General features: G+C 39.9%; 1 protein-coding gene across 5 annotated transcripts in view; it reads right to left on the reverse strand.

The window, feature by feature from the left end:
* Helz (helicase with zinc finger) overlaps window positions 1–24,605 on the reverse strand; it is a 167,127-nt gene that overhangs the window by 70,000 nt on the left and 72,522 nt on the right. For 4 of the 5 annotated variants that reach the window (XM_085695975.2, XM_085695973.2, XM_048446059.3 and 1 more), the window contains 7 exons: window positions 23,961–24,068; window positions 22,608–22,905; window positions 14,333–14,600; window positions 7,862–8,195; window positions 6,945–7,075; window positions 2,165–2,344; window positions 1,580–1,684 (listed from right to left, as the gene is read on the reverse strand). In XM_085695975.2, the coding sequence (XP_085552101.2) occupies window positions 1,580–1,684; window positions 2,165–2,344; window positions 6,945–7,075; window positions 7,862–8,195; window positions 14,333–14,600; window positions 22,608–22,905; window positions 23,961–24,068 (1,424 nt within the window). The remainder of the gene's footprint in view (window positions 1–1,579; window positions 1,685–2,164; window positions 2,345–6,944; window positions 7,076–7,861; window positions 8,196–14,332; window positions 14,601–22,607; window positions 22,906–23,960; window positions 24,069–24,605) is intronic. The other variant, XM_048446061.3, reaches the window with a different exon arrangement.

The raw sequence follows: 24,605 nt of genomic DNA on the forward strand, positions 1-24,605 counted from the left end.
ACACACATGGGGACACATGTCATGGCGGATCCTCACAGTCCAAAATAACTGCACATGGAAAGGCTATATAACCTAGAAAAATGATGGGAGTCTACTGTCTCAAATATCAAATACCCTATGCTAAGTCCACCAAGCGAGATGGAGGCTTCTCAACTGTTTTGTTTTTATTTAGTATGCTTTTTTTTGGTTTAAGACAGGGTTTCTTTATGTAGCCTTGGCTGTCCTGGAACTCACTCTGTAGACCAGACTGGCCTCAAACTCAAGAGATCGCTTGCCTCTGCCTCCCGAGTGCTGAGATTAAAGGCGTGCACCACCACCACTAGCTCCATTCAACTGCTTCTAAGCCAAGAACACCATGATATCCAAGACTGCCATATTTTCTATGTAACACACACAGACAGACAGACACACACACACACATACACACATACATATACCACTACAAGTAAATAAAACAATCAACTCTTCTCCATTAGAGAACACTCAGGGTAGAATGCTAGCTCCTCCACTTCCACTGTGAGGTTAGAGGTTAAAATCCACAACCTACTGTGAAGGCATCCTTCAGTAAACATCTCACCCATGCTCAGGGGATAAGCAGCCAGTATTTTATTACTCCACGTAACTGATTCTACTGCACTGATGATTTCTGAGTCTTTAGAGCAAGAGGACAGAACAGCATGGGTATCTGTGCTAGCAGGCCACACCACTGTGCTGAACACTTCCAAAGGGTTTTGGTGATGGGAATTAAAGAATTAAATAGCATAACTTCATGTTTCCATGCCTGGACTCGACTAGAAATAAGAGGTTAGTATATTATGGATCAAAGTGTGGTTAGAAATTAATTTTAAGCAATAATTAATAACCATATGACCAACCTAAACCATGGTGTATTAGTTTGCAAAATGGCAAAACTAATAATTAATTCATAACAACAAAAGTAAATTATATAATAAATAACTATTTATGATTCTTTATTGTTTTCTGAAGAAAAGGATTTTTATTCTCCCATAGTCTATATTTAAGTATATTTTATGTCCACATATAATCACTGCACCTTTCTACAGCAATGGGAAATTTCTTTTGATACTTTCTCTTACATGGTTGTAAAAAGTCCTGAACACATCATCACAGTGCTGCAGAAGTGTGAAGAACACATGCTTATCTAATGTGCAGCTTCCAGTAAATGACCACAGTTAAAATTTGACTCCGCCAAGAACTGTTACTACATGACTTCTCTGCTGTGCAAACCGTGCTAGTAACCAAACTCAATTTGATTTAAGCTAATTGCTTATTTTACACTATTTTTTAGATGTACATACCAAAATCTACTCCAACCGTAACAACAGTTTTACATGAGAAACTTAAAAAAGGATGTCTTTCTGTATATGTAATGTTTCAGAAATGGTCAACAATTTTTATATTTTGCCTTAATTTAAGGATTTCTTCCAATGACATAACCTCCAAATGCCAATGCACAATTAATGCTTTAGGTGTTTCCAAAGCCTCTAAAATCTTTACAGACACCTTTTCTTAAGAATAACAAAAAACGATACAGATACATAATAAGCCTTAAAAATACCTGAGAGGTCTTGCCTGGGGATTGCCTGCTTCTACATATGGATGTAAATAATCCTTTATGTAGAGGTCAGCAGCACTATTAGAATGGGTGCAAATGAGAATCCTGCTGAAATAAATGGTGCAAATAAAAAGAATGACACAACACAAAGCTAGTCAAGCAGTATATAATACCAAAAGAGCAGTGGCCATCTTATATGTCCGTTTCCCTCACCCTGTTCAGTCTTCACTAAGGACCCCATGATGTCTTTAGGAGAGTATGCTACTCTAGGCTAAAGAGGACTTCCCCCAAATAAATTTTAAATCTGTCTGTAATAAACATTCTAAACCCACCTCTTTGAGTTCTAACATACCCCAACCCTTAGCAGACTTGAAGATTTGACAGCTATGTTAAAAACTTTCATTGTCTACATTGCCAGCTTCTAAAACAACATATTCTAAGAGAATACAAACTTCATTGCTTTGAGGTCTTACTCTTCCTTTAATGATTAAGAGCTAGATAAACTGTCTCCTTGGCCCTTATTCTATCTTTAAAGCAAGAAGAGAAACTGTGTCTGGCTAAAGAGACAGGAATGCCTCCTCTACTCACCTGGTCTCCTGCTGCTGCAAGATGTGCTTGACAGCCTGAGCCAGAGTGAAGGTTTTGCCTGTCCCGTAGGGTCCAATGATGAGAACAGGCGGCAGCTGGATGGAGAGAGGAGTGGTGATGGCCAGGACAGCTTCTTTCTGTTTTGCATTTAGTCGAGGATCTAATTGCTCATCCCACTGTCTGTAGAAAATACAAACATGCACATCAGTATTGTCAGTTTCACCGACACACCTACGCAAGTAGCACAGCATCTACAATAAGCAACACTTATGCTAACACCTCTCGAGATTACAGTCAATGTAATCTCTTCAGAAAGGAATCAAAACTAACCTGAGTTATATACTAATCTAAAAAAAAAAAAACAAAGACTTGTAGTCTACTTGCTGGCGATACTTCAAAATGCAAAAAACTGTTTCCCATAATGAGGAAGCTGTAACAGAATACAAAAAAATCAACTATCTAAATTTCTACTGGTGACCTACTGGAAGATCTCCAGCCAGGCCTAGAACACAAAGAAAAGGGAAAAACCCACATCCCCCTGGTTAAGAGATGTTTAAGTAGCGGATTGATTAAAAATCTTGATTAAGAGCAGGGTTTTTTTTTTTTTTAAGGTAACAAACCCAGATGAAATGGCATATTTTCTGGTATTTTCCCACATACGCCATCCACCCACACAGCTTCTACTGTCCAGAGTGACGACCACCTGCAGCACATGTGGCTGTGTAATGAGCCCACTCCCACAAGTGCCCCTTCCAACGTGGTTATGATTTGAAGATTTCAATGGACACCAGATGCTGAGGCAGGCGAAAGTAAAGAATCAATGGCATTCTTCTTCACAACTCCAACCAAAATACTAATGCTGCAACAACTATGGTAAAAATGCTGAGATGTGAGCTAAAACAGAAGGGTGTGTGAAGACACCGGCTAAACTTGCCAAGTATCTGAGGAATGACCAAAGACAGGAGGACAGAGTTGAGCCAAAAGTCCCTCTTGGTGAGGAAGGCTGAACTCCTTACATATGAAAACTGTCCTAACAGTTTGAGATGCTTAAGAATTGCAACTGATCCACTGTGCTAAACTCAAATCAAGGAGAGTCTTTAAATCTACAGACCCTTAGAAAATCAACTTGGAATATAAAAACATGCCACTACTACTTTTTCTGAATTTGACTTTTTTTGTGCATGTACATTAGAAGGAAAGAGAACTCTGATCATATACTACATAAAGCATCTTATTCAGAGTCCCTCTGCAATAGCCAGCCTCTGCAATCATAGCTCTTCCAGTGCCTGGCAATGCTCTATCTTCTATCACAAAAGAAGAAATGAGCTCTAAGTGACCACCACGTCCAGACCCAACATGAGGCAGACATTGGCATGGTTACCCACAAACCATCCACAGCACCCCTTTCCTCTGCCTTTCTATTCTATAGAGCCTAGCTGCTGGAGACCCAACTCTGGCCAGTCTGATGGCGGAAGAAGTCTCTCAAACCAGCCTCCACCTCTATTAAAACAAAACAAACAAACAATGCTCAGTGTTTTGGGTTTTTTGACTCAAGAAAGCCCTACTCATGTTTGTGCTCCTCTGGTGCAAAGAGCACAAGGAAAATAAATCTCAAGCAGCCAACACAAACCCAATGAACAACAAGCATCAGAAAACAACAGCAAAAACCAAAAATCCCAACATGTTATCGTAGAACAGGAGGAAAGGCGATGTGGTCTGTGACAATACTATTGGCCTTTGCCCCAGTCCTGGTTAACTGACTCTGGGCTTCTGTAACTCAACTTACTACAGCAGGTCAGCTCAGAAAACGGTTCTACACACCCAATCTGACACTGCAATTGCAAGATCCCCTGCTGTCCATAACCCTCCCTCCGTCTACAAAGGTAAGACATGGCAATAGACGACTGTCCTAAAGCCAATGACACCTTGCATATGTTTGCATCAGCTAAAACACTCTAAATCTAAAGTTGTTTGGAAAACTACTTGAGCAACAAAAGTTAATCCACTTTAGCTTCTATTTCTATATTCTCTGATGATTTTAGGAAAAGACATTACTTGAATAATACACATTAAAAAACAAAACAACACATACCAACCATTTCCATCAGCATGAGTTACAAAACGCTAAAGATACAGGACTCTGTATATTAACTACAAAGCTAAGAGTTTAACAACAAACTTAAGAAACAATTCTGTAAATTTGTCAATATCTTTCCTTAACTATGAAGCCCATTCTGATTATCAACTGTTTTAGTGTAAGGGACTCGAAGCAGATCTGAGACTTTGTTGATGTCAGTTATCTCTACAATTTCTGGCAATAAATAATGAATACGTAAAAAAAGCCAAAATCTGAAAGCAACTATCATCATTGTCCAACCACTTAGTAAGAAAGCAACCTAAGCATGCTTGCTATAGAGCCTTGTCTCCACAGCTGAAAACAGTCTATCCAAGCTTAGTCTCAGGAGGAAAAAATTTTCAATGAAAAAAAATTCTTTCACTCCCAGCACTATGTTAATTCAAAGCCTTTCCTCCTCTGACCCGATTCATTCCTGCAATTAGTTCATAAGCTACATGCTCAAGAATGACTTTTCGGCTTCATTGTCTATCTAAAATCCCTATGATTCCAGAAAAGGGTTTGCATGGCTACCAGCATGTCAGATCCTAGACACAGGACCCTCCTCTACTATTCCTACTGTAGTGTGCAAGCCTGGCCCTGCTTGAAAGCATCCTGTTCTGTGACAGCTTCTGGCACTTTCGCACTTAACAGCCAGTACTGTTGGACACAATGAGCAAATTAAGTCATAATGCCAAAAGCTTCACTAGGGTACCTTCCCCTTTAAACCTGAAATTAATATTAAATTCAGTGTACAAGATTCTCTTGATTGCCAAAATAAATAAGACATGATCTCTTATTTTACAAAGCTCGGAGTTCAGGAAAAGAGTTGAAATGTACACAACTGACAAAAATTAATATAGAGAGATCATGCTGGAAAGCCCAAAACTGGCACAGCAGGGACTCAGTAAATACATGCTGAAATAATGAAACAGAAGCATCCTGCTCATCTACTTGAAGAGTGAGCACTTAAGATGCATGTGACTCTAAAGCACCAAATAATCTTCAAAAGATTGATCTCAGGCAAAGACTGGTCAGCAGAGAAAACCATGCAGCCATGAACAGAGGTGAGGAGGTAGAGACACACAATGAGTACACAGCACCATGGTCACACATCAATGTATTTAAAGCTAACAGACTAGACTCTTAAATGATTAATGATGATGGATTCTTTGTTGCATGGATTTTACCATAATGTTTAAAAAAGCTTTATAGGAATAACAAAAACATAAGGAGGCAAATAAACACAGGAAAGCATAAATAAATGTCAAGACAACAGAATGCAGCTAAAACATGGGAATGAGAAAAGAAGACAGGACTAGAAGGCAGTCAGTGAGAAGTTAGGACAGAGCTCAGCATCAAGTTCTCAAACTTTATCCAAAGATCTACACATGATGAAATATCATGGTTATTTTAAAAACTAACTTTGGAAGAAGTATTTGGGTTGGGCCAGACAACAGAGATACAGACAGCAGGATGGAAGACCAACAGAATGTCACCAATATAGTTTAAGTATAACCTCAGCACCAGTTATAAGAATGGAAAGAAAGAGATGGATGCAAAGAAGCTCAACCAAATGAGAGCTGGGATGTCCCTGAGTTTCTATGATCAGATCACAATTACTTTCAGGACAGTGAGCAGCAAAGTCACTGTAAATGAAGAATGTTGGGAGACACGCAGACTATTGCCTGTTGAGAAACTTGGCAATAAAGTGGGGTGAGGCAGTAATGGAAAACTTATATTAAAAGGTGTATCATGTTTTATTCTGTTTTTAGGACCAGAAGCAAAGGAATATTGAATGGATGTGTATGTTCTGATCCTTCTAGGCCTGATCTATAAAATGTACCACTCTTTACTTGTCAACATGCAGGGAACCTTGGAAATCAATCACTTAAAGACACCAAGACATCCATCAGGAGGTAACAGGACCACTACTCTGCTAGGTGGCCACCCAAGCATGTCTTTATTGTATAAAGACACTTAGATACTTTTCTAAGGTCAAGTGAGCTAGGAAAGCAGAAGCTAATGGGACAGTAACCAGTGACAGAGAGTACTCACACAGCTGCATATTCTTGGGACAAACCAGCAGTAATTTATTTAACTCCAAATGGAGTAAACAGTTAAGCAGATGGCTATGTATAACCCCTAACTTGATAGTAGTTTCTGAAGATATATCTTCTGACCTCTCCCTCCACTTTGCTAAATTAAAATATCATCTGCATCCAAAGCTATTTTATCTATTTGAACCACTGCAGAAAGGTCATGACTGTCACGTCAGAATTCCATTTGGAAATATCCCTAAGCAGCTCAGTGTTCTATCAAATCGAGATCATTGAGAGAAGCCACAGAACTAATCTACAGTCTGAATGTCAAATGTCTCGTTCATCTCCTGAAAAACATAGGCAAACTGTCTAACAAAGGCAGGCTTGAGCTCAGTGTACTAGCTTGCACTGGTAACCCCAGCACTGAGGAGGTTGAGGCTAGAGGATTACCACAAGTTCAAGGTCAGCTTGAACGACATAATATTCAGTCCAGCCTGGTTATAGTGTGAAACACTGTCTTAAAAAAAGAAAAAGAAAAAAGCAAACAAGCAAGTATGTTTGAACTGATACAGGCACTCAATTTAATATTAACATCCTTCTTTTTCTAAGAAATCTCTTTTCATACCTGTTGGGACTCCAAGGTATGGTAGGAGTCATACTGATGTCTGGAAACAAAACACCATTGTCCTTAATTCTGTCTAGTGCATAATGCATTTCACAGAGGGGTAGTCGATTCAACTGAAACTGAAGTTCAACCTGAAATACAAAAATGAACGTTTTTAAAATAGCTTTTACACCAACAACACTACTGGCAGTGCACAAAAATACTTCATGAAGACAACAATTTGCAGGACAAGTTTAGAGCTTCTTTCAAACTATGATTATATCCCATTGACGGCATTTGTTAGGCACTGTAACAAGCAGCTGCCATGGATGACCTAGAGTAATCATACTAACCGCATACATGCTATTACTGACCTCATTTTACATACTAAGAACTGAAATCTTATAATTGTTAGATAAAGAGTGTCTGAGTAGAACATGCCCATGAAGAACACATTTGATAACACCAGAACAAAAGTGTAGTATCACATGTTGAGTGATAATCGGCCTTATAACCCTGTACAGACTGACTATGAATAATGGTCTATTTCAAAAAGACAGGCTAGCTTTCCAGTTAAATATAGCCAACAGGGCACAGGCTTCACCTAAACACCATTAGTGCAAAAGGAAGGGAAGCAGACAATGCTGATCCAGTGGCCCTAGTCACAGTAGCTTCAAAAAACAATCAAACGAAAAAACCTTGCTCTTTCATTGCTGATGTCAAACGTCTAATCAGAGAGTTCAAGTTTGTACATGACTAGAACATACTACATGTTCCTTAAATTCAAAAGGTGACTGAAACGGCAATTCTAACTACCCAGGATAATATATATGCCTTCAAAGTCAAGTGCACTTCTGGTCGGCAGGGGAGAACAAGCAGCAGGCAATAGCTGACACTGGGGTGAAGACACTGGGGGAAGGCACTACCTGCAAACATACCTGTGTGTCACAGTCAGGCCGAAGATTAAGCTCTTCACAGCATTCCCTGGATATCCTTAAAAATATATAATCTTTTGTTTTTTCTTCAATAGTAGCTTCATAAACCTTCTCTTTGGTTCCCTGGTTCTGTACTAGATTCTCTTTAGGGACCGGTAATAAATAAACAGCATTGACTTTGGTCATCACCAGCCGTCCAGCCAAAGTATCTTCAGAAAGGGTTTCAGTAAGCTTAAAACGACCAAAAAGTTGTCCATTCTGAGCATACTTTGCACCCCCAGAAACTCCAGTGAGCATGAAGCTTGCTAAAATCTGCAATTGCACTTTAAGGTTGAACCTAAATCAAAAGCAGAAAACTAGTTTCAGTATTTCTCATCAAAACCATAATAACTAAAAAAAATGCAACAAAGAAATTCAAATATAAATATATGGAAATGTAAAACTCTGTATCAATTCCACTGTACTGAATTACCAAATCTATATATACTATATCTTTCTCTCCTATATCCAAGCTGAAGACAAGTTATATAAGCATAAAATATTTTTAATAATTTTTAGATGACTGAGTGTGGCCCCTCAGTGGGCTCTGTGGGTAAAGGTGCCTGCTGCCAAGCCTGGTGAGCAGAGTTCAATTCCAGAACCCACGTGGGGGAAGCAGTAAGCTGACTCTGAAAGCTGTCATCTGACCCCATATATGAATGCTGCCTCTCAGACACACGCACACATGCACAAGGACACATAATTCTTGTGAGTCTGAGTAAGGTACGGGTAATTTTTAATAAGTGAAACACATTAACTAATAGGTAAACGTTTTTGAACATGGTTGTGATAATTAAGACTTTAAAATTACTGAAGCTAGGAGGAAAGGCACTGAATTAAAACTACAGTGGACTTTCAGCTGAGGGCTTGCCAGGTAGATCTTACCAAAAGAATCTAACCATAACATTTCTCTCTCAGTAATGATAATAGATAACAACCAGAATAAAACTGTATCCGGTATTACAAAGAAGGGAGTCTCATGTGGGAGATTCACTGTGTGGAAAAGAACTCAGCCTATCTTAGAGACAACAATCGGGACACTCATGTACATGTGTATATAAGAGAATGTGAACTTGAAGGTGTCAGAGAATCAAAAGTTGTTAACTTACACAGTTAAAGTGTCGGCAAGATGTGGTGGTGCACACCTCTAATCCCAGCACTTGGAGGTAGAGGCAGGCTGATCTCTGAGTTCAAGGTTAGCCTGATCTACAAAGTGAGTCCAGGGCAGCCAGGGCTACACGCAGAAACCCAATCTTGAAAAATAAAAAATAAAAGAAGAAGAAGGAAGGAAGAAAAGAAAGGAAAGAAGGAAGGAAGGAAGAAGGGAAGGAAGGGAGGGAAACATCACATATATTACAGGGAGGGAAACATCACATATAATACAAAAAGGTAGCCGGGTGGGTGGTGGTGCATGCCTTTAATCCCAGCACTCAGGAGGCAGAGGCAGGCGATCTCTAAGTTCAAGACCAGCCTGGTCTTCAAGAGCTAGTTCCAGGACAGGCTCCAAAGCTACAGAGAAACCCTGTCTTGAAAAACCTAAATAAATAAGTAGATAGATAAATAAATAAATGAAATACAAAGAGGTATAAAACCAAAAGGTCTACACATATTAAAATTAATATTCAATAGTACAGTTTTATATTAGGATCAAATAAAATTCAGTAAGATCTGCCTTGTATGAGACTTTCTAAAAATCCTATTACACTTCTTTTATTCTGTATATAATTTTTCTGGGTAATTTAAAGAAATGCAGATTTCTTTTTATCCAAGTTTATCTGACTATTTAAGGACCAGATGTATACTAAGACTCAAATTAAAAAGCCTGCCCATGAAAACCCAGTTGATAGCCTCTGTTCACCTCACCAATTGAAAAGAACCCGAGTCTTTGTGTCACAGGTGATTCTTTAAGGAAAGTTTCACAAGTCACCTTTCACATGCTGAGAAGGACTGGGTCATTAAAACTCACTTAAGTTAGAAGAGACTGCCTCTAACACAGATGCCCAACAAGACCTCTCCCTGTTGCTCAAGGTCATGTCCAGGCTTCAAATGTCTCCCTTTCTCTTTAAACTCCATCTTCCTCGGGCTTCTGAAGAGTCACACCCTCCAGAGACTCTCAGATACTTAACTACCTCCATTGCCATCCAAAATTAGCCACCTTCTCAAAGCCCCAGTGTGCCCTCATCTCACCCTCTAACGGATACCTTTGATCCTGCATTCTCCATGCCCAGATGTATAACACCGAATAACCTCTGACCTCTCCACCATGACTCCAAATCAAATCTTCCTAACATTATGCAAAAAGGTTCCATCATTCAGTTATGTCTCCAGGCCAGAAGCTGAGTTACATCAACTGTGCCCGTCTCACCAACAGCCATTCCCCTCTCACAAAGCCCTGGTTTCTAGGGGCACCATGGGTCCTACTACAGGTTAGGTCATTTTCAACTTAACATTTTTAAGCTATGCTACTATAATAAACTTTGAACATGGTTTTCTGTCATGTTTCTATCATCATATACTAAACTCTCATTTCAACCACTTTATTCCCTAACAAATTCTTAAAATTCTGAAATACATTTCTCAACCAGCTTGAGCGATATGTTCAAATTCTGCTGCTATATTTAATTTTGAACCCACCACCCCAAAACTTGACCAGAAGTTAACAGTCATGAGAACCAAGCCCACAGCCTGACAGCAGAAGAGAATCTGCTGTGACACTAACCAGCGCCTTGACACACTAGAAAATAAATACCTCAAAAAAAAAGATTTTCCTGCAGAAGACTAGCCGCATGCCAAAGATGTATGTTTAGAAATTCTAGTAGAAATGACTACTACTAATATCTCATCTTCCTAAACGGTTGGCATGCTAAACTAAAATTCCAGTCACAGCCTCTCTCAAGTATTAGAAGAATATCATCTGCCAGCTTGGAGCTGGAGAGATGGCTCAAAGGTTAGGAACACTTGCTGCTCTTCCAGAGGACCCACACCCACAACAGGAAGTTCACAACCTCCCAAACTCCAGTTCCGGGGATCTAACACTCTCTTCTGGCCTCCTTGGAACACCAGCACTCACATGCACATATCTGTACACAGACACATACAGAAATACACAGTTAAAAATCTAAAGAACAGGACTTTGAAATTTAATAATTCAAATTCTTTCCACTCTTGCATACCACATTTTGAATCAGTCTTGAAGCCAATAATCTCAACTTTCCCAGGAGGCAATGCAGCCACCAACATTACCAGCTGTTGTAAGCCACTTGTGTAGCTGAAAAGAAATGTGATGACGACCAATGCCAGCATTAGGCAGGCCACGTCTCTGAAGTGATAGGTCAGTTTTCAAACACCAGAGCTATATAGCAAATTTTATTGCATGAGATCCTTTGTACTACATGAACAAGAATCAGCCTAGTAAAATAAGCTATTTGGAGTTTTTAGACATTTTAGATTACGCTGAGTTTGGTTTGCTGATGCAGAGTGGAGAAGCGAGGTAACCCATGGAAGCTGTACTCATGCCTAGGATGTGACACACATCCTACTCCCACACTAGGCCTGCCGGGCAAGAGTGTGCTAGGTAATCAGGCATGGAGACCAGGTAGGTTTGCATTGCACAGTTTAATAGAAATCACATCTTCAGTTAATATCTAGTCTTTGCCTTTTAAGATCTATTTTTATTGGGGCTGGAGAGATGGCTCAGAGGTTAAGAGCATTGCCTGCTCTTCCAAAGGTCCTGAGTTCAATTCCCAGCAACCACATGGTGGCTCACAACCATCTGTAATGGGGTCTGGTGCCCTCTTCTGGCCTGCAGGCATACACACAGACAGAATATTGTATACATAATAAATAAATATTAAAAAAAGATTTATTTTTATTATCTTTAATTATGTGTATGTTGAAGGCATAAATCAATGTATGTCAGGTGCTCTCAGAAGCCAAAGTGTTGGATCCCCTGAAAATGGGGTTACAGGCAGTTGTGAGTCACCTGATGTGGGTTCTGGCAATAGAACGTGGTTCCTCTGCAAGACTAGTACATGGACTTAACCTGAGTCATGTCTCCATCCCTAAAGCCTTATTTCTTTAAAAACGTATCTCTCAGAACTGAACATATTTCTTCCAAGGTAGGATCACTGAATGCACATCAACATGTGGCCTAAGTTTGTTTTTGTTTCGTTTTAAGAAGGAAAACAAATCCTGAAGAATCTGAAAGCCTCTGTAAAGTCGGTAAAATGAAGTATACTGTCCTTAGCACCTGCATGTCACAAGCTTTATAAACAGTATCTTACTGTAGCTGGGGTTAGTTAAGAAATTGCTAGGTGGCCCAAGCTGGCCTTAAACCCATGACTCTCCCTTGCCTTTGTCTCCTGAGTGCTAAGATTTCAGATGTGTAACATCAGGACAAACTGTCTGGTAAGCTGCTGTGCTTTTGTTTTTGTTTTGACACGGGCTCTTACTATACAGCCCTTGAGTTCCACCTGATCTGCCTCTCAAGTATCCAAGTGCTAGGATTAAAAGCGTGGACCCCAAGTCAGGCATCAGCCCAATACTCACAGAGTGTTCTTTCCTAAGAAAAAGGAATATGACATTGGGAACAAAACACAAGCATATTCGTGTGTTAATAAATATAATTTCATCAGAACACAGTAAAGTCAAAATCAATACATGCCTTTAAGATTTATTTGCACAGGTGGGAGGCCAAGGAAACAACTCAACAGGTAAAGTGCCAGGATGACCTGAGCTCAAAACCAAAATCCACACAAAAATGGGGTGCAGTAGCCCACACCTGTGACCTCAGTAAGTGCAAGAGATAGGAGAATCAGCCAGAAGCTTGAGTATACAATGTGGAAGCAAAACAAGAGAAATCCTGTCTCAAAACCAAGATGGAAGGAGGGATCCAAATCCTGAAGACAGTCCTCTAACATCACATGTACACCTGGGCACTTGACAGTTACCAATAAATGGCCCAGCACATATCTGTAATATGAGCACTCAAGAGGAAATGGGTAAGAGTGACAAGTTCTAGACCAGCCTATGCTACACAGCAAAACTCTGCTCCTGACAGAGCAGGGAGATAAGAACACAACCAGAAGAGCAATGGCAAAGTCCCAAAATAACGAAAATAAAGTATACTGACCTGACACATTTCATGTGAGACACTTTGAAAGGTCCTATCACATTTAACCAACAAATACAGTGGCATAATGTACTTTTACATTTTCGTTTGCTCTTTGTTTTTTGTATATGGTTCTAATGAGCATTCTGAATCTATTATTAATGATAAGACAGCTTACAAAAAAGTATATTGGTTAGACTATATTTAAAAGGAGAAATAGTTACAAAAATGTAATCATGTCTCATTGAGGTTCAATTTTGAAGATTCATCCTATTTTACCTAAAGAGTAAAAATTATTTTCAGAATAATGACCTTTGCAATAGATTTACTCATTCACACTTTCATTTAAGACTACTTCTCTTACATTAATCAAGTAATCTTTTGCTTTCAGTTCTTCATATGTGGCTGTGGCCAAAATATAAAAGATGACAGAGCACTTATAAACTTATAACTTTCAAAATATGTGGCTTATTTTTGTCTTTGTACATTGATTCAAGAAATATTCTCTAAGTGCTTGCAATAGCCTACACACATTGCAAAGTGTCTCAAGAGTGGGAACTGGTTTTATACGCCAAAAGTGAGCACAGTTGATCCTAGAGGAAACATTCAGTGAGGTACTGTGAAAAAGAGCCATGTACTAAATACAATTCTTTCTTTCTTTAGAGTTTTTGTTTCTGGTGGGTTTTTTGTTTTTTGTTTTGTTTTCTGGGTTGTTTTTTTTTTTTTTTTTTGAGCCCAGGTTTTTCTGTAACCCTGGATGTTCCTGGAACTCACTTTGTAGACCAAGCTGGCCTCGAACTCACTGAGATTCACCTACCTCTGCCTCCCAAGTGCTGGGATTAAAGAAATGAGCCACTACCGATGACTTCCTAAACACAATTCTTACTAGCACTTCCATTAAAGATAGAATACAGAGCACCAAGGGTGCTGGCTCATACCTGCAATCTGACATGCAAGAGGCAGAAGTAGGACTACTGAGAGTTCAAGTCCAACCTGGCCTACATATCGAGTTCTAGGTCAGTCAGGACTTCATAACAAGACCCTGTTTCTAAGTTAGTTAATTGGTTAAATAAAAACAGTTAGTGGAGAATAATTATTTTAATACCCATCTTTACTTAAGCACATCTAAACTGTAAAATTAAAAATGCCACTCTAAAGGTAGACCAAGGAGAACAGAGAAGAGGAGGAGAGGAGGGGAGGAGGGGAGAGGACTGGAGGAATAAAAGGAGGAGGGGAGTGAAGTAGGGAGGAGAGGAGGAGAAAGAGAACAGGAGGGGAGGGAAGAGAGGAGGGGAGGGGAGGAGGAAGGTTCTCAAAGAACTTACTTGCTGACTTCTTTATACTGGGCTATCTCCTCAATATAAAGCAGGTCGTGCAACCGTGACTGATAGTTTGCCTTGGTCAATGATTTGTCTAAAACGGACTGTGTAAACAGCTGGTCAGCAGAAAGAGGAATCTGGTATCTGATCAGAAGGCTCTTCTCCAAATCAGTAGTTTCATTAGGTTCAAAATCTACGATAGTCTTAGAGGAAGCATCCCAGCGCTTGGCTGTGGTCACCAGTTGCTGCTTTGCATGCATCAGGTACTCAAGATCTAAAGGAAACAAGGGACATGTTTATAAAGGAACACGGGGTTAAATTCTCAAGTGAATAAGTACTTATTTTTGTAACAGAGTTTCATATTCTAGAGCTAAAGTCCTTAAAATAAAATAACACAAAACTCATTGAGAGAGTACTTTCCCATGCCTGGCATCTTTGATCATTTTAACAAAATAATATTGTTAGGAATCCACATAAGAACATCCTTTTATACACTGGCTATCTCGTGCCACAAATAGTTAATTTTCAGTTAAACATTCAGAACCTAACTCTTCAGCCAAGAGACCCTGACCTGCAGGAGAAACCTGACCAATTCCTTGTATGACAAAATGTACCGAGTGACGGACAATAGTTACTTTCCTCTCCTCCCCACTAGTACCTTTCTCATGAGACAAAGAGAAGACCCAAAGTCCTGAAAGTGTCCATCTTTGTTTATGTGGCAAAGCACAGAGAAGCTGTTTGAAGGTCACCTTGCTACCAGCACCAATCTGTTAGAAGATACAGGTGTAAAACACTGCTAACTCCTTGGAACATGTGATAGGAAGTCGTTTGAATGCCACTTCCCAAAAGGCCGTGTAAAACTCAGCAAAATTATACTATAAACAGGACACAGTGTCAAAACCAGAACTGTCAGATTCTGGCATCTTTGATAGAGTCGTACCATAAACAGCAAACATGAGAGTCACTATCAGAGATTTATTGGGTGGAGCATGCCTGCCCAGGAAAGCAAAACATAGTCAAAAGTTAGAAAGTTATCTAGCTAACTCATCAGGCAAAGGTTCAGACAGAGTTCAGGGGAAGTCACCTCAAGCTGTCTCTGAATCAGAACAGGCATGACTGCAACCTCCCATTCAGTTAGTAATTTGGCAAGTTTGTTTATTTATTGATTATTTTGCGGTGTTAGAGATCAAGCCCAAAATCCAATGTTATTCTACCACTGAACTACACCCCAGGCTCTGGTGCTGCAACCTCTAAATATCACATATGCATTATAAATACACATGCAGCCATTCACAAAGAAATTTCACATCAGTGGCAAGTATCTTAATATCTTTTTGTTTGTTTGGGTTTTTTTTTGGTATCCTAGTTTTTAATAAAAATATATAAAGGCCCTAAGTTCTAATTTTTATTCTTGTGAAAGCATTTTTGTAAGAGTATTTCTCAGAAAGCAACATAAGTACAATTATAACAGCGGTAAAGATGAACTATCCATTAAATTTACACTTCAAACTACTCTAGGGGCTGGAGAGATGGCTCAGCAATTAACACTCTTTCCAGGGCAAGAGTCTGAATTCCAGCACACATGATAGATGGCTCACAACCAGCTCCATGACAGCTGACACCCTCTTCTGACACCGATGGGTACAAACACACATGACATACTAACACACACAAATACATACATACATACACATACACACACACACACACACACACACATATATAAGTAATTTTAAATAAAAATTACTCTGCACTGGATCATTGGTAGCCTATGTTTTTAATCTCAGCATTGAGTAGATAGAAAGGCAGGCAAATCTCTGTGAGTTTGAGGCCAGACTGATCTACAGAGTGAGTTCCAGAACAGTCAGAAACACAGAGAAACCCTGTCTTGGAAAATCAAAAAGAAAGAAAAGAAAAGAAAAAGTACATAGAAGGATGTCTAACTGCTATTGTAATGTGGGAAATTTACATTTCATAATTACATTACAGATTTTATTTAAGTGCTTTAGACTATACTTTAAACCGCACATTCTTGTGTCATTTAAAGGTCACTGGTTGCTTCGATGTTCCTTAAGGTGCTTGGGAAAAACAGACTAAAAATGGTATTCTGAGAATGCTATGGAAGAAATGTTAAAATCTACAGAAATCAACTCCTCTACTTCTGCCTAGAAGTATTTAAACTTTGGGGATGTGGCATAAGCAGCAGTATTTTCTGACATTTTACGTAGATAGCACCATCATTTACACTTTGATTTTAGGAATTTCTTAGTGTCTTGAGCAAGTAGCATCACAAAATTTTCAAACCATGTTAATTTTTATCCCGTTTCATTTGGAGGTGTGGGGCAAGATCTCACTTAGTAGCCCAGGCTAACCTAGAACTCGTAGTTGCTCCCCAAGCACCAGATAATGAGCCACCATACCCAGTGTCTTGTTAATGACTATGTAGGAGGGAAAGCTGTAGCAGCAGAGAGGAGGCACCTGAAAACATCCCGGTGTGCCTGCCTCAAGAGGTCATGCATGTGACTGGCTGGTGGTTCCTGAGAAGCTTTATATTTATAGAACTATGTCAGACTTCTGCCTCTTTGTTCTTCATTCTTTCCTTGTGTTTTTTATTTGTTTCCCTCTTGGTTGGGGGTGTGTGTGTGATTTTATCTTGTGTAGAGAAAGTCTTCCTCTACAATACTCTATAGCTGGAAATCGCAGTCATTCCCCTGCTTCAGTCTCTCGATTGCTAGGATTACAGGTGTGAGCCACCACACCTTGCTCGGTCCTCTTACCTGAAAAAGAAACTGTTAGCTATGTAATAACTCACTAATTTACAGTGCTTAAAGGTCATTACTTCTTGAGTCCCTACATTTATGGAGAAAAAGGTAAGGTGTCCTATAAGACGCTGGACACACCGGCACCTACAAGTGTGGTCACTGTCATCCCCAGCTGTAGCTCCTGCACCTGCGATCATTAAAACCAGACTTAGGTAATGCCCAGGACTGCTGGGCAGCTCTTCAGCCACGGCATATATGTCCCCTCAACCTATACCAGCTTAAAATGAATCACACACTAGAAAGACAAAAAATGAACATACTTGGACAATAGTCACAAATCAACTTAGGAGAGTTTAACAGTGCTTAATTAAGACTATTCATTAACCAACTCTTGTAATAAAAATCTCCAAGCAAACCTGACACCAATATAGAAGGCACTATCCTGAGGTGCCTTGCACTATTCTGCAAGTAGGCAGAAGCTGTAAGTAAATTTAAGAGAAATCCATGGAAAATTAAACTGGACTATACCTAAAGGGCACTTGCTTAACATGGGTACGAGCCTGAAATGGATCCTCAGCATCGCAAAAATCTAACAGGATATAGTTAACACCACAGAAAGGCTACCACTCCCAAAACTAGCCAACTCTGGGCTACAGAGATAGCTCAGAAGTTAAGAGCACTTGCTGCTCTTCCAGAGGACCAGATTTCAGTTTCCAGCAACCACATTAGGCAGTTCACTGTCTATAACCCCAGCTCCATGGAACCAATGGCTCTGTCCTCTGAGGACACCTCTAGTCATCTGTGCATACCCATATGCAGGCATGCACACCTACATGTAATTGTAAAAGAAAAAAATAAATCCTTTTACAAAATAACCAACTCAACTAGAATAGCTAGTCTGACACAAGAAATACTTCCCACTATCCTTATGCTCTCTGGTGTTTAATATTAAGAGCCTGCTTGCATTCCAGCCACAAAGCTACTACCCATATAATACAGTATTCAAAGGAAAGCTTTGCTTTGAAATATGAAATGCAACCAATTTAAACAGTGTCTTTAATAGGGCTTGGAGACTACACAAGAAGATGGTGAGAGGAAAACAAAGCAGAGGTGGCCCACAGGATTCAATAAATGTCATTTATTAAAAGTAGTTCTATTTATCTAAAAGCAAGATAAAATGTTTCCTAATTTCAAAGTAAGACACCACACTTTTCTTAGAAGATCAAAGTTTCGGCTGTTCCCATTAAATAAAACCCAAGCACACACAGCTCCAACTAGCACTCCTGCTTCCCTCTCACTATACTCCTCTCCCACCTGCTACCCAGAGGCAATGTGAAGCCTTTTTGCCTGTGCCAACCATTGGCCTCTATTTTCTCCCACTTTAAGAGCCTAATAAAAGCTGAAACACACACACACACACACACACACACACACAAAGAACAAACAAACAAACTTGCCAGGCAGTGGTGGCGCATGCCTTTGATCCCAGCACTCAGGAGGCAGAGACAGGTAAAGCTCTGTGAGTTCTAGGCCAGCCTGGTCTATCTACAGAGCAAGTTCCTGAACATGTTCCAAAGTTACAGAGAAACCCTGTCTTGAAAAACAAAACAAGAAGTTGAAACCACACACACACCACATGCTGAAACATACTGCATTTGCACACCAAACAGTGGCAAATGTGGTGGTCCACACCTTTAATCCCAGCATCTAAAAGGCAAAAATGGGCAAATCTCTGTGAATTTGAGGCCACCTAGGGCTACATAGAGATCCTATCTCAAAAAAAAAAGTATGAAACTGTCAAAGAGCAAATTTAATAAATTAAGTAGTAAAAAGCAAAGCAAACTTATTTCTTAAAAACACATAACCACAGCTCGTTGGTGGTGGCACACACCTTTAATCCCAGCACTCAGGGAGACAGAGGCCTGAACATCTCTGTGAGTTCAAGGCCAGTATGATCTACAGAGTGAGTTCCAGGACAACCAGAGATACACAGAGAAACCCTGTCTAGGGGCAGGGGGTAAAGTCCCACATAACCAATGCTGGGCAGCGGGGCACACACCTTTAAAACCCCAGCACTCAGGAGGCAGAGGCAGGTGATCTCTGAGTTCATGGCCAGCCTGGTCTACAGACTGAGATCCAGGACAGCCAGGGGTACACTGAAAAAACCTGTCTCATTGAGGTGGAGGGATTCCCCACATAACCAGACTGAAACAGTGAAAGCAGAGGGCAGCGTCTCCATGTGCTGTCATTCACTACACTGACCTTTGAAGACAAACTTTAAAACCCTCTTTTTCTATTGCTTTGCTGATCACACAATATTCATGGATTGAAGATAAGTGTCCTTAGTTTGCCATCAACTTTGGCAATGGGAAATCATTTTTAAGGTAGACTAAATTTTGTGGTGATGTTATCATGTCTTGCTAGACTCACGGCAGAGAAATGAACACCAGGCTTCCAGATTCAAACCTAAGACTAAATCATAGATATGCTGCTTCCAGACATCCAAACTATAATCCCAAATCAGCATCTCCAAACTCTCCCATCAGTGGAAGCCGTGTATACAGCATGCAAGGAAAGCTTGCTAACTTCCTTCTCTTGCAGGTGCCTTTTATCACACAATTTGAGTTATAACTTCAAGCTTACCCAAAGACAATTTTAGTAAATAGCTTATTTTTCTAAGCCTCAATACTCAAGAAAGCAAAAGAAAAAAAAAGTTAAGAAAAGAAAAACACAGTTGAAGTAACATTCTTCGAAGTTCAGCAGTTAGGAGGTTACCATAGAACTACAAGGAGAAAGATATTCCCTCGTGACCCATAAATGGACACTGGAGATAATAATAATGTGGGAAAAAAAGAAAATAAATCAAACTAGAGAGATGGCTCAGGGTTAAGAGAACTGACTGCTCTTCCAGAGGTCCTGAGTTCAATTCCCAGCACTCACATAGTGGCTCACAACCATCTGTAATGGGATCTAGTGCCCTCTTCTGGCCTGCAGGTAGACATGTAGACAGAGCACTCATGCATAAAATATAAACAAATAATTTTTTTAAAATAAATCTATGGAGTTGTGTTTTTAATTCAACTCAAAAGCTAAATTAATTAAGAAAGAAAGGATTTTTTAGTCCTTTAAATTAATTCTAAATTAATTAAGAATGAGCTAGGAAAATACCACTTGTCATACAACTCGATTATGAATCTCCCTGAGTCACACGAAGGCAGTCAGCTGAAGGGCACAAACAGCCTGTGAGGCACTAGAAATGCGGGAGAGAGTGGGCAGCATTCTTAATCATAGGGGCTGCTGGGGACGTCAGTGGAGACAGCCCAGTAGAGTCAAGTGTATAACTTCATGGAAGAAGACTATTGTCCAGTACTATTTAGGGATAAACTTGTTAACAGTGTACTTGCTAGTTTATGTGAACATGATGCAAGCCAGAGTCATTTGGGAAGGAGGATTCTCAATGAGAAACTGCCTCCATCGTTTGACCTGTAGGTAAGTTTGCAGTGCATTTTCTTAATTAGATACTGGGGGGAGGGGGGGAGAGGTCAGCTCACTATGGGTGGTGCTACCCCGGGATTGGTAGTGCTACCTCTTTCTATAAGAAAGCAGACTGAGCAGTCAATAAAGCAGCCTGTTGGTGGCGAGTGCCTTCATCCACTGAGCCATCTCACCAGCCTGAAAATAATTCCTTTAAATGCCTACTATGAGCTAAACACTTATGCATAGTCCTCACACTCATCTAAGGAAGGTACACCAGCTCCATTCTCTTAAAAGTTTCCTCATCAAGCTCAGAGATATTAAGACCTCTACACAGTAGAGACACAGAGACAAGGGAACTCACACTGTAGACCAGACTGGCCTTAAACTCAGAGATCCACCTGCCTTTGCCTGGGATTAAAGACATATACTACCACCACCCGGCTTCCCTTAACTTTGTATTGCAGACATTTAACAATCACTAGTGTGAATTCGTACCATTCCTGGGGAAACAAGCCATGACTACTAAAGCACTGCTCTAAGAACAGCATCCACCTGGGTGCCAAGGGGGAGTTCGTTTTCTTCTCTCTCTTCAGTCCCAACCTCCCCTAACCTGAAACCGTGCAATCAGGTCCATTCCTAGAGGTCTGCCCATGACCAAGTACTCACAATACCTATAATATTGACCATGCAGTCCTTCAGAAAAAGATGTGTTATACCCTCTGCTTTTATTTGTATTTTATCTACTGGCATATCTATCTTTGGCAATGGAAATTAACGTATTTTTGTTCCTACCGAGAAATGACAAAATTACATACAACCAAATAAAATGTAAATGAGATCAAACAAGGCAGAAAATGAGATAAAATGAAGCCTGGACTGTAATAGCACACACAAAGAAGACATGGCCTAGCGACAAAAGCTTGGTACAAATGTTACAGTGAAGGCTAGTCATGCTCACACACACTTGTAATTCCAGTACTGGGGAGGCTGAGGCAGCAGACTTATGAATTCAAGGTTGACCTGGGCAACTTCGTGAGTCTGTCCCAGAAGAATGGATGAATGGATGGATGGATGGATGGATGGATGGATGGATGGATGGATGGATTAACCTCAACTTATAGGGGGAAAAAGAAAAAGAACAGTTCTACTGCCTGGTTACCACATCCAAATCATAGTATCCTAGTGTCTGTTCATGAAAAGAAAACTGTTCCAGGTTCCAATGAGTGGGACACTGGTACTTGGGGTGAGCATCCTCCACATTATAGTTACTTCCAGTCAGCACAGTACCAAGTTTCATACACATACTACAGTGTCATTAATGAAATCCTTTATCATTTGTTTAATAAATTAAAGCACCTATAATCCAACCAAGAGCCACAGAAGAGTGGGCTAGCATGCCCTTTCCCTGTCCTGTTAGATTTAGGCATCAAATTTAGGTACAGGCAGCACCAGCAATATACAAAGCAAATCAGCCACAGCAGCAAGTATGCAAGTGCTCCTGTGCTGAAACCAGGGACCCTTCCCAAGGCACTGAACAGATCCTGCTGAGATACCCTGCCCTCCTTAAAAATAGTGAAGGCACACGCTGACTTAATACTGATATTGAGGGTTTAACTTCAGAGATAATGTAGTAACATCAGCAAAGCTAACTGAACAGTCAGGAAATGGAAATAGACACTGCAGGTATATACATCATTACCCTTTGAAAAACATTCCAGTCAAACAAATACGAAAAGGTCTGACTGTGCTAAAAACCATCTTTCTTTAAACATGAAATTGCTAGACCAAAATATACCTAATTACCTACTCATATGAGGCAATTTTAGGGGACTTCAAAGTAAGATTTGCCTGATGACTGCACAAAGAGATCCAAGGCACAACCTGACCCATTTTATGGTCATGACACAGTGAATAAGTCAAATAACACGGGAATTTTTGCTTTTTATTCCTTCCCTATTTGTGGAATATTTAGGGGTCAATACAAATCTTTTAATCTTGCCTTTTAATACATTGTATCGGGGGGAAAAAAGTCTAAATATTACCTTCTGTAGAAGCTGCATCAATCATTACTCTTTGCATGAGTACTGGCTCCAATCCAAAGTCGAAAACTATGGTTTGGCGAAAAGTTCCAAATATTTCTGTGTTAAATGCTATCCCGACTTTATACACGTAATGATCTAATCCATTTTGGGCCATCTTTCCTCCTATCCATTCTTGACAGTTTTCAGGGACTTCTTGTGATACCTGGGTAGTACTATCTCCGGCAGATATGGCAATGATACTAAAATGAGGACGATGAGCATCATAAAGCAATGCTACCCGATACAGCATTCTTGCAGGCTACAAGGAAGTTAAAATAATTCATTGAGTACAAGGGGGTAAAAATTCAGTTGTAACTGGGCTCTTCAATGAAAATATTCCCGGAAGGGTCTGCTACTCCCCATGTTTCTAAGGTACTATGTTGTCCAACAAACTGTGCTCACAAGCTATTTAAGTAGAAAAAGAAAAACAAAGACAAAACAGAATGGTTAAAGCAAAGTTTCTAAAATGACATACGCATGCTACGTCATCAGCCTCCCTGGACCTTCTGTATACATTCATCTTTTCCAGTGGCAAAATTTGCCATCTTGGGTGAACCTCTAACTGTGCTTACAAAGCCTCACATAGGAAGCCTTCGAAGGAGGACGGTTACCTCTGAGAGCACTGGATTGGGTTCAGGGCTGAAGCTGAACATTCCATCTCAAGATGCAGATGGTGCCAAGAAGAAATACCACTAAAAAGAACACAAAACTTCTCCACCAAATATATTCACTGAAATGGTTAACTCTACTCCAGTCTTAAACTGTGACCCATCATAATTTAAGATGAGAAGCAATGCAGAAAATGCCTCATATTGAAAACCCCTCTCTAGGGCTGGGGATATAGCTCAGTGGTAGAACACATGCCTAGCATGGGCAAGGCCCAGAAAACACAAAAATAAAATAAAAATACACATTATTACAGAATTTGTGACTTCATCAAAGAAAATACAAAAATAGGTTTTCATTGAAAAAAATCTTAGAACTGCCAGATTAAATAATTCAATTATCAAATATTTAATTTTAAGCCATGAACCCCATCCTATGTTCCAAGTTAAGAAGGTAATATATGTCAGACTTCTTTACCAAGTAAATAAGAAGGTGTCCTATACAGATAAATGAATCTTATTTTAAAGTAGAAAAAAGGACATTTAATGACTGAAATACAGAAACTCACTTTGGCACAATACAGAGTCTACATAAAATGTACTCCGAGTAAAACATTTTTAACACTCTCTTAATAGGCATTTAAAATTCAATAAGCTTCGAGAAACAGAACAAGCCTGATATAATCTTTAATTAGCATGGGGTTCATACCTTACAGGTCAGCGCAAAGGTCCATGTCTGGTGGGATTTTTTGGTGTTGACGGTGACCGACAGGTCAGGGCTGTGCTCCACCTGAACTCCCTCTATGCACTCGCTGAGCTGGAAGCAAAGAGTGATTTCATTACAGTCTGAGGGCAGAAACACAAGTGTCAGCCATGAGCACAGACGCAGCGCTTGCTGACCGATGACCAAGGGATTTCACACACTGCTTTCTAGTCATTCTTATAAGAGTGACATGCAATGCAGACAGAAGGAAATTAACAACCAAAACCTGAGAATCAAAACCTTCCTAATGAAGGTCATTACTGTAGGAACTGCATACCTCAAAATGTTCATCTTAACAAACAAGCCACCTTATGCTACTAAAAACACCACTTTATTAAGAACATGTTCTCAGCCAGGTGGTGGTGTGGTATACACCTTTAATCTCAACACTGGGAGACAGAGGCGGGTGGATCTCTGTGAGTTCAAGGCCAGCCTGGTCCACAAAGCAAGTTTTGGGACAGCCAGGGCTACACAGAGAAACCCTGTTTCAAAAAAACCAAATAAAACAAAGAAACAAAAACCCATGTTCTTAGTAGATTTTAGAAATAAGCTACAATTGAGCACATGAGAAAGCAAAGATGAAAGCAGAGC

Source organism: Myodes glareolus, chromosome 9 (assembly GCF_982192425.1).
Source record: "Myodes glareolus chromosome 9, mMyoGla1.1, whole genome shotgun sequence".
Classification (NCBI taxonomy): domain Eukaryota; kingdom Metazoa; phylum Chordata; class Mammalia; order Rodentia; family Cricetidae; genus Myodes; species Myodes glareolus.